General features: G+C 28.8%; 2 protein-coding genes across 2 annotated transcripts; both read right to left on the reverse strand.

Annotated features, from left to right (window-relative positions):
* Positions 1–202: 202 nt before the first annotated feature.
* LOC127251049 (GDSL esterase/lipase CPRD49-like) lies at positions 203–4657 on the reverse strand. The gene is made up of 6 exons (XM_051274604.1): positions 4410–4657; positions 2224–2301; positions 1984–2124; positions 947–1023; positions 709–858; positions 203–592 (listed from the first exon to the last, which is right to left on the reverse strand). Exons 1-6 carry the CDS (start codon positions 4518–4520, stop codon positions 334–336), a joined length of 816 nt encoding a protein of 271 aa, XP_051130561.1. The 5' UTR covers positions 4521–4657; the 3' UTR covers positions 203–333.
* A 1196-nt stretch (positions 4658–5853) lies between these two features.
* Positions 5854–10193, reverse strand: LOC127251069 (GDSL esterase/lipase CPRD49-like). Its single transcript, XM_051274629.1, has 6 exons — positions 9968–10193; positions 9384–9461; positions 9125–9265; positions 7856–7932; positions 7610–7759; positions 5854–6283 (listed from the first exon to the last, which is right to left on the reverse strand). The coding sequence occupies exons 1-6, from the start codon at positions 10076–10078 to the stop codon at positions 6046–6048; spliced, it is 795 nt and encodes a 264-aa protein (XP_051130586.1). The 5' UTR covers positions 10079–10193; the 3' UTR covers positions 5854–6045.
* Between the last annotated feature and the right edge of the window lie 243 nt (positions 10194–10436).

Below are 10436 nucleotides of genomic sequence, written 5' to 3' on the forward strand. Positions count from 1 at the left end.
GGCAGCAAATAGTTTATAGAAATTTTAAAAATACACTAAAAGGGTGTGTTATTTTGTCATACTTTCCCTAGTTTTTATTATTCATTCAATTTTTTCATCTAAAAAATCAAATCAAATATCTATTTTTTATTTTTTATATTATATTAAAAATTATTTTTTACATTTAAAATATAACAGAAACACATATTTATCACCGTACAACTATTCAAATTTAGAATTTTTACTATTCAAATTCCAACTTAAAATTCAAATCTCCAAACAAATACACAATATAGTAAAACAAATGAGCATAATTTTCGTGGAACAACCATCCATCGCGAGCTTCACTTAATTTTAGCTAGGGAGGCAAAGCAATGCACCGGTTGACGATATCAACTCTTCGCGCTCCTTGTCATCCAACCATTCCAATTTCCATCGGTAAATTACAGTAGTTTTGCCGTCGCGACCCACCGGATATAACGGTGGGAACTCAGGAAAATCCATTTCCATCGACGTCCAATATAGGTTTGGCTTCCATTTCGCGTCTCTAATGACCCGAAGTATTTCCTTTGCTACAATCTTGCTTCCTTCCGAAGTTAAATGGATTCCATCGCTAGTTCAAAAGTATTCGTAAGGATACAAATGTCAAAAGAATCGCGAAAAAGAAGGTTAGGCTCGACCGCAGCAATGTAATAACATAAACGACAAGCTGAAAATGAAAAAACTTACGATAAGTATGAGTTAGCCCAATCGGACCTATCTTGCAATGCTTCCCAAAGATTAATGACTTCAATGTTTAATTCTCTTCCCAAGTCTACCAAGGCTTCGGAATACACACGGCAAGATTCGTTCGTGCGTTCTTGTTGATCGAAAAAATTGCTAATGTGGAGAGAGATAAATATAAGACTGATAAACTTCGTACATAAACAACATTGTTGTATGTAAACTTAAGTGACTTGGGCATTACCCAAAATATTGACGGATCATTGCCTTGTCGACAGGAGGGCTTGTAAGAAAAATTATCCTCGTTTGTTGCGAAATACTCTGTCAAAAATGGAAAAATCGATAGTCAGGACAAAGGTACATTCTAGAGATGCAAAAGCGTGTTCGGGAGGTTGGTTATGGTGCTGACCGTGGTTGATTCAATCAGCACATTGTAATAATATACACAACACATGATTGCTGTTGAAACTGACATGTGCTGTCAATTAGACATTATATGTTGGGATGTGTTAACATGTAATATGCGTATAAATAAATTGCAATATGTATTGTCTAAACTATTATTATGTACTATCAGTTCATATGTTTAAGTATATTATATTAACATAACTTGTGTGTTATTTCTATACTTTGTGTCCTTATCAGTTTACATGTTGCATTTGTAAGACCATATAGTAGAATGTTAAGTGATATTTGTTATGTCCCACTTTAATTGTCTGATTTTTTTAAGATATGAAACAATAATATACTTAGTAAATAATTACTAAATATATTAGTATAAATAATCATTGTATAATACACAAAATTATAGATTAAAATAACTAATTAATTTAATTAAAATTTTAAAAGTTATTCCCTTAGTCCCCTAAAAGCATTCACATTATTGTAAATATGGAAATTTAAAAAATATATTAATAAAAAAAATTATAATATAATATAAATAAATATAGATTAAGATTAATATAATTAAATAATTTAATTAAAATTAATAAAATAATAAAATAAAATTGTGATTAAAGTGTATAATTATTTTTTAAAAATTAAAAGAGACAAATTAAGTGGGATGACAATGAAAATTAACACTTTATGTGGGACAGATGAAGTATAAATTATAAAATTTTAAATGCGATTAACATATATAATTATTCTTTTTAAAAGAAAAAATAGACAAATTATATGAAACGGAAAAAAATAAAAATATTGACAAATTATGTGGGACGAATAGAGTATCATTCAGCACCATAACAATTGTCGCCTACTCAGGGTTGAATTTGTTATTACCTGGATATGAAGAGCAATCTTTTTCATGTTTTCGACGTATTCGGGAAGAGGAACGTGAGGTCCCATGCCGGTCGGGTGAGGTAGCATCGAGTCGTTGCCGCCGTAATAGACTATTACCAGAGAAGGAGGATTAGCATCATCCTGGAATCAATTAAATTCAATCGTCAAGAAAGAACAATATGCAAAATAAGATCATATAACTAACAAGATGATCAATTAATGTAATAAAGATAAACACACCTTTGGGAAAATTTGATCGATGAACTGAAGAGCCAGCCTTGAATTCCATCCGGTATATCCTCGAAAGATTATGTCTGCCTATCGAAGAAATCAACCTTCCTCGAAATCTCATGGTAAATGTGTTTTTTTAGTTTCTATATAGTTTTCTTTTTCTGTTTTTTTTTTTTTTTTTCGAAAATATATTTTCGTCTCATAAAACATCATATTTAATAGTATTATTTAAATAAGAAACTTAAACCTTCAAACTCAATTTAAAATGAAAACAAACAAACGTAAGCCTTGGAGACTACTACTAAATCATACTTTTTGTGAACTTTATTTATTTGTCAATTATTTTTATTATTTAAAATTTACAATTTATTTTAAAATATGTTATTTATATAATCATATTCAAATTACTATTTAAATTGAAAAAAAAAATTACAAGGAGTTACTCTTTTAAAAAATTTTCAACACATTTCCTCAAAAAAAAATAATAAATAAATAAAATTATAAACTACACATACTCATTATTTTTATATTATCTATACCTCACAAAAATTAAAAGACAAAAAAATCAAACCAAAATACAAAACAAAGGCACCCCTAAACATAAGTATTCCTAAATTTTTAAGGCTCTAGGCTAAATGTTAGTCTAATTTTCCATATCCATTCCACCAACCACCGTTAATTTCTGACTATATGTATAATAAATAACACTACGTTAATAAATACATTCAAAAATAAAAAAATAAAAAGTTGACACAATTCTATCAATATATATATATATATATTTAAGAAATATCTTATCAAATAATTATTTCCTCTAGTAGTTTATCCAAATTAAATACTTTTTTTAAAAAAAAAAAAAATTCAAAATTCCTAAAATTTCCAAACAAGCCTTAATAAATTGGAAAGAGTTCTGGGATTGATACAACTACTTATGCGAACTCTTTTTTCTAACAGCCAGTTATAACAATTTGACATACAACATGGGAATGCATAAAATAAAAAAGCCATTTTTATTCCATATTGTAAACAAAATAGTAAGTCTATAATTTATTTATTGGATCTAATAACTTATGGTTAACTCTAAACTCTTAATAATTAATTACTCTCTAATAATTTGCATCCATAAATATCCACCAACTACTATATGTGCATTGGCCAAAGGGAAGTAAATGAACTTTTGTGGATTTTTTAATGAGTTTTTACTATTCAATTCTTATTTTTATTTTTTCTAAAAATATTAAATTAAACAATTATTTTACTATTCAATTCTTCCTCAAAAATTATGTTTTGTGAAATAATTTGAAAAGATATTTTTAATTTGAAATATAGAGAATTATGTAGATAATATAAATTAATGAATGTGTGTAATATGTTCAGTTTGTTCGCCCAGCATCTCTCAATAGAACATTTTTCCATAAATATTTATTAAAAAATACAAACATACACACCTTAATATAAAATATATATTATCAACTCATAAAAAGTCAATCATAACACAAACTATTATTTTTTATATTATCAATACAGTACATCATATTATATAAAAAAATAAAATCAATTCATCTAAAAACAATGCTGAGTGAACGAACTTATTAATTTTTTTTTTGAAAAAAATGCTATAGGATAAAAAATCAAAGAGAACACACCTGAAGCTTTCTATATTATACTAAAATTTAATTTTATATTCAAAATATCACATTAAATAATTATTCAAATTCAAATATTTACTATTAAAAAATCCAAATCCAAATCAAAAAATAAAAGCCACAAACAAACACACAATTAACATTTTTTGTAATTTAACTTCCACTTTTTTATTAAGATTTTTATTTATTTATTTATTTATTTATTTTTTTTATAAAACCTTGTATTCACAACTAACAAGATCATATAACTAATGTTCAAGCTACTGATTATACTTGTAGTCAACTTAGAAGAAAACAATGTTCAAGCTACTGATTAGCTAATACGAATGGATATCAATTGTTCAGGCAGAGACCAAAATTAAATCAACCAGAATCAACAATCTCAGAGCATCTATTGCAATCAAAACCTAATTCCTCGAAAGCAAATTAAACGCAAGCGCACCAAAGACCGAATAGAATCAAATAAGCTTCGATTGATGCAACAATGGCTCCAGTAAATCAACACGATAATAAAGCCTCTACGCAACGAAGGAAATTAGTAGAGGATACCTTTCGATTGTAGAGATCGGCGAGGATAGATCCCCAGCCTCCGGCCTTGACAGCCATCTGCACGATGGACGAACCGAACAGCACAAACTGCGGCCGATTTGGTCCTACCATTGCTCCTTAGCTCCACCGCGCGCGATCTCTGGTCTGCAAGCTCGCAGAATGGCGATGGTGTCGCCGCCCTCCTTCGGAAAGAAGAACAATGAATGAATGATAGTGTACGGTATGGCAATTTACATCCACACGCCTTCAATCCATTAAAATGGAAGTGAACAAAAATAAATATGTTATTAAAAAAAATATGATATATTTAAAATTTAGTTAAAAATTTAAAATATAAAAAAATAAAAAAATAAAAAAAATAATTAGTATTTGTTGTAAATAATATTAAATAAAAAATAACAGAAAATATTTACTTATTGATTTTATCAAAATTAATAATAAATAAATTTTAAAAAATAAAAATAAAAAAGAAATTTGAAGAAAGAGAAATTATATAATACACGAAGGTCTAATCAACATATGTTATACTCCATCCGTCTCAATACAATAGTGTTGTTTATCATTATTGTCTGGTTCAAAATAATAGTTTTATTTTCATAAATAATCACATCCCTATAAAACTACTTTTATTTTTTTATTATTATTACACAATTACTACTATTTTTTACACTAATACTCACAAGGGCAAAAAAATCTTTTACTATATTTTTTTACTCACTACCAGTATAATATTAATATTTTTTAAATGTCGTGCCAAATACAATACAGACTACAATTTTGAGACGGAGGGAATATGACATATGATTAAAAAATTTATACTCCCTCCGTCCCATATAGTATGTCCATGTTGCCGTTTTTGTCTGTCTCATATACCATGTCACTTTCCTTTTTTAGAAAATGATTCTCCTTTTAAACTTTTTAATTTAATTTTTTTTAAAATTTTAATTAAACTAATTAATATCTTAATCTTAATTTATAATTATTTATATTATTAATAATTATTTTCATTAATACATTTTTAATTATCTACTAGCAGACAAGTACGTGGAACAGAGGGAGGGAGTATTATTTATTTTTATAATATACGCTGATCAAGACATCATGATCCACGCCCAATACATACGACAAATTAATGCACCAATAATTACTTGCCATTTCAGAGGCGCTTGGGTTTCAGCAAACATTTTAAAAATCATTTTATTTATTGTGGTCTCGGTTTCTTTCAAATTTTCTCTTATTTTCCTTGGATTTTTTATTTAAAATTAAATTTTTTAATTTAAATAATTTTAATTTGCATTAAACTATTTAATTATTTTAATTTTAGTTTATAATTATTTTTATTATACTACTAATTAATTAATATAATTAAAATTTTAAAATAAATAAATTTAAAATTGTAAAATTTAATTAAAATATATAATTATTTTTAAAAATAAAAAATAACTGAAACAACAAAAATAAGAACTGTGATATACTATGTTAAATGTGCTATGGACTATGGAGTAATGAGGAAAAGATTCGTAAACAAGCCCTCACGACTCAGGTACGTTTTTTTGTATTTTCATTTTCATTCTTTATCATCACTAAGCCTCGTGTATCGTATCATATCGTATCATTCCAAAAGATAAAACCCAAATCAAAGCCTTGAAACAATGGCTTCTTTTGTGAACTCGGTTTTCCAACCAGAAATATCGTTAGAACAGTTGCTAGGGGTTTTACCATCACGACGTACCATGTAGTAGGGCGAATCTTCGTCGAATTCTGCCGGCATTGACATCCAATGCAGACTTGGTTTCCAGTCAGCCTCTTGTATCACCTTCAGTATCTCCTTCGCCACAATGTTGCTCCCTTCTGGCGAAAAATGGATGCCGTCGCTGCACCATTTTACATCATAATTTTATTTCACTTAGTCATCTAAATTTATACTTTTTTTTTATGTTCGTAAAACATATATAAAAAAAAAAAAAAAAATTCTAATTTATCTCTCTAATAAAAGGTCATACTTCCTATGTCGGCCAAAATTATGCTAGGATTGTCTACTAAACTTACATAATCTATTTATAATAAACAATTTTATCTCCTCGTAATTTTATTATCCATACTTTTAATAAATATTCCATCCGTCTCACTTAATTTGTCTACTTTAGCTTAATACTGAGTTTTAGGTCCTGATTTAATAAAAATAATAATATATTAAAATTAACATAATTAAATAGTTTAATTAAAATAAAAAAATATAAATTATGAATTTTAAAATTCGATTAAAATGTATAATTATATGTAAAAAAATGAAAGAGCAAATTATGTGAAAATGACGAGTTGACAAATTATATAAAACGGACCGAAATAGAAAAAATGGACAAATTTAAAGTGTAACGGACAGAGTAATAATCAATTTGACACTAATTTTTTTAATTATCCACTATATTTTTATTAATTCTTTAATAAATTTTACATAATACCCTAATTTATTTTTTTTTTAAGCCGTATTCTACTTTTATGTTAAAATATAGTTCTCCCTTCTAAAGTCACATTTACTTTTTGCGTCATTGTACTTAAAAATATTTTTATATTTGTATAATTTTTTTTTGTACAAATGTAATATGATAAGACACTGATGAAAATATTTTTGCAATTTTTTTTTTTAATTTGTACTATGTTTTCATATAATAATTAATATTCAAATATAAAGCGCAAAAGGTAAATGAGATCCTTAGAGCCTAACAAAGGTATTATTTTTTAGTCTCCTTACCCGAACAAGAATGCATAATTTTAGGGTGTATTTGTTTGGGGATTGGTTAAATCCACTGTTCATCCCATTTTTGCCACCCAAAAATATCAAATCAATCACATATTTTTCATTTTTTACGTTATACTAAAAATCAATTTTACATCGCATCAACACCTATTTATATCACATCATACAACTATTCAAATTCAAAATTTTTACTATTCAAATCCCTACTTAAAATCCAAACTCCTAAACAAACACACCCTAAGTGGACATATGAAGTTCTAATCATTAACCGTTATTTAGTGCTATATAAAAGACAAAAAGTAATAAAAAATACACACCGCGTCATAATTTTTGCCCAAAAATTAGAGGACAGATTTGGACGACAAATGGAGCATTAAGACCAATCAAGGTGTTTATAAGTCGAGGAACAAAATGAATGAGCTGAATTAAGGAATGCACTGACCTGAAGCAAGCCGTTGGCCAATCTTTTCTTTGCTGAATTGCTGTACAAAGATTGACAACCTTAACATTCAGCTGTCTGCCCAGCCTTACCAAAGCTTCGGCGTATGCCCGGCAGGATTCATTCGTGCGCTGTTGGTTATCGAACAAGTTACTGAATTCGCAAGCCAGAGAAATGTGGCATCAGATTTGTGTGATCATCGAACATTAACACAGCAAGAAGTAAATGGAAATGTTTGGTTTAGATTACCCAAAATGCGCTCGAATCATTTCCTCGTTTACAGGCGGAGAAGTAAGAAAAATTATCCGTGTCTTCTCAGAAAGACTCTGCAAATAATTACCAGAATCCACAGCAATAATGATGTTTGAAAGCAGTAACTACAACTTTGTTATCGAACAACTAAATGTTTCTGCTTAGTAATCTAAGGGTGAGGTTTGGTACAGGAAAATAGAGATACATATATGCAAATATTTCTCGTTTGTTTGAGTAAGAGAAATCAAAATTGAAAAATAAATGATTTTTCATTCTCTTTTTTTTTTTTTTTTTTTTTATCATATAGAGAAAAACAAAAATTCGAGAATGAAGAATATATTCATTCGGTACTACTTTTTGTCTTTTTACTATTCAATTTTCACAAATATGTAAAACCTCTCATAAAACATTACCTTCAAATTGCTATTTAAATGAAAAATCAAAACCAAAACCAAAATAAAAAATAAAAAATAAAAATCACAAACTAAATACACAACATTTCTCCGCAAATTTTGACTTCGACTTCAGTAAAACTCTACCCTGTACATCGTCTCCTCCCACTCTATTCAGCTTCTTTTTTTCACTACACTACAACACAATATTTCGTCTACTCCAAATTGATTCATCCATATTGATATTTTTGATGCATTTTTAAGCTACATCTATCAATTGAATTATATGTTTTACTAAATATAAGGAGTAATAAATTTTTATTCTCAGTTACATTTATTAATAGAATTTTCTGTTTTACTAAAGATAATAATCAATTCTCATTCTATTTATATTTCCTGCATTTTATTTATATATTTATTTTTGCTATGATTTCTCTAACATTCAGTTCCATTCACACCCTAAGTCTATAGAAAGTTCATTATAGTAAGGTGACTATGCCCAAATCACTCAGTAGAACTATGTTCAAGCAATTCCCAAGAATGTTAAAGAATAAATTAACATCGAATGTCAGTAACACTGCGAACCACAATTTTCCGACACTGGTGCAGGTAATCAAGAGCCTGAAATCCCCAAACATGTTAAATGTTTTAAGTTAAGCCCATTAGTTAGCCTACTTTGATGCAAGAGTACGAGGTTGGCTTCTAATTTCGCTCTCACGTTAATTGAAGATGCATACAATAAACATCTCATATGTATCTAGAAGATCCAATACATGACAAATACATAAACAACACAACAAATTTTGTTATCATTGGATATGTATTTTAATCGGATCTCCACACTTGAGAAACAGAAAAAGGAGGATTCTGTTACCTTGATATGAAGATAAATCTTTTTCATGTTTTCAAGATATTCAGGAAGAGGAACATGAGAACCTAGGCCACTTGGATGAGGGTGCATGGCATCATTGCCCCCAAAATATACGATGACGAGAGATGGCTGAACTTCCGCTTCCTGAAGATCAAACAAATTACCAGATAAATTATGTTTCGCTATACATAGAAGATCCAACAAATTTCAAACAATATATACATATTAGTCCATCCTATGGATTGTTTTCAATCAGATATACCTTTGGAAAAATTTTGTGCAAGTATTGCAGAGCAAGCCGTGAATTCCACCCAGAATAGCCTCTCAAGAATATATCTGCCTGTGTATGGTGAAGAAAACAAAACTTTCAACTCAAATTTCTACCACAGATTGGTTAATCACCAAACAATGAATAAAAAAGATATAGCTCTTTCCACTTCCACACAAGCCTTACGGTAATGAATCTGTGTCGTCTACCACATACAATTGATTCTCAATTTCTCGCTCTTCGTTGTCAGACCTTTCAGATAAACTAATTCCTGAAGATTTCCATTCACCAAATCCGAAAAGGAACAAAGAAAAATCTCTTGTATTCGACAATTGAGAACTTACCCACAATAAAACAAGCAAAAATAAGACTTCCTACTCGGTGATTTGATGAATGATTAAAACCTTATCTGTAAAACTAACTGATTATAACGAACAAATACTGGTTCTGTTTTACTTGCATAACGTCATCACTTTTGCAGATCCATTTAATTTTCAACAATTTCTTCTCACCAAATCCTAAGAGAGTCAATCAAAAGACCACATATGGACAAACAGAATAGGCGTTTGATCAAGCACCTTGCGATCGTAGAGATCAGCAAGAACAGCTCCCCATCCTCCAACCTTGAAACTCTGCTGAACGATGGAAGATCCGAACAGCACGATCCTAGGTCGGCGCGGCCCAACCATCTCTCTTCTCGATCGCTCTGCTTCGGCGGGGTTCTTCTCCCCAGCAACTCTACCGTTGCTCTTCGGTGCTCAAGCAACTGAACTGCTCTCAACCACGAACATTTAACACATCCTTTCCAAGCTTTATATGGACTGTGCGGGTTGGTTTACTTAACATTTTTTATTCAACTAATACCCATAATTATTATTAAAAATATAAAAAAGAAAAAAATATATATACATTAAAACAATAAACTATATATTATATCCAATCATACAAAATTAACAACTCAATTTAAATTATTATTTTTATATTACTAGCATTTAATTTTAATATTACATTCATAATGAAAAAAAAAAAACATACAATGAGAAAGAG

Source organism: Andrographis paniculata, unplaced genomic scaffold, assembly GCF_009805555.1.
Source record: "Andrographis paniculata isolate CXL003 unplaced genomic scaffold, ASM980555v1 Contig38END, whole genome shotgun sequence".
NCBI classification, from domain to species: Eukaryota; Viridiplantae; Streptophyta; class Magnoliopsida; order Lamiales; family Acanthaceae; genus Andrographis; species Andrographis paniculata.

Excerpts from the sequence above, each read along its gene's own strand:
- LOC127251049 (XM_051274604.1), bottom strand. The coding sequence starts at position 4,520 with ATGGTAGGACCAAATCGGCCGCAGTTTGTGCTGTTCGGTTCGTCCATC. Across the intron at positions 2,302-4,409 it reads CCGATCTCTACAATCGAAAG|GCAGACATAATCTTTCGAGG; the intron begins GTATCCTCTACT and ends TTTCTTCGATAG. Across the intron at positions 1,024-1,983 it reads AGATTGCTCTTCATATCCAG|AGTATTTCGCAACAAACGAG; the intron begins GTAATAACAAAT and ends CATTTTTGACAG.
- LOC127251069 (XM_051274629.1), bottom strand. The coding sequence starts at position 10,078 with ATGGTTGGGCCGCGCCGACCTAGGATCGTGCTGTTCGGATCTTCCATC. Across the intron at positions 9,462-9,967 it reads CTGATCTCTACGATCGCAAG|GCAGATATATTCTTGAGAGG; the intron begins GTGCTTGATCAA and ends CACCATACACAG. Across the intron at positions 7,760-7,855 it reads ATGATTCGAGCGCATTTTGG|TAACTTGTTCGATAACCAAC; the intron begins GTAATCTAAACC and ends TTGCGAATTCAG.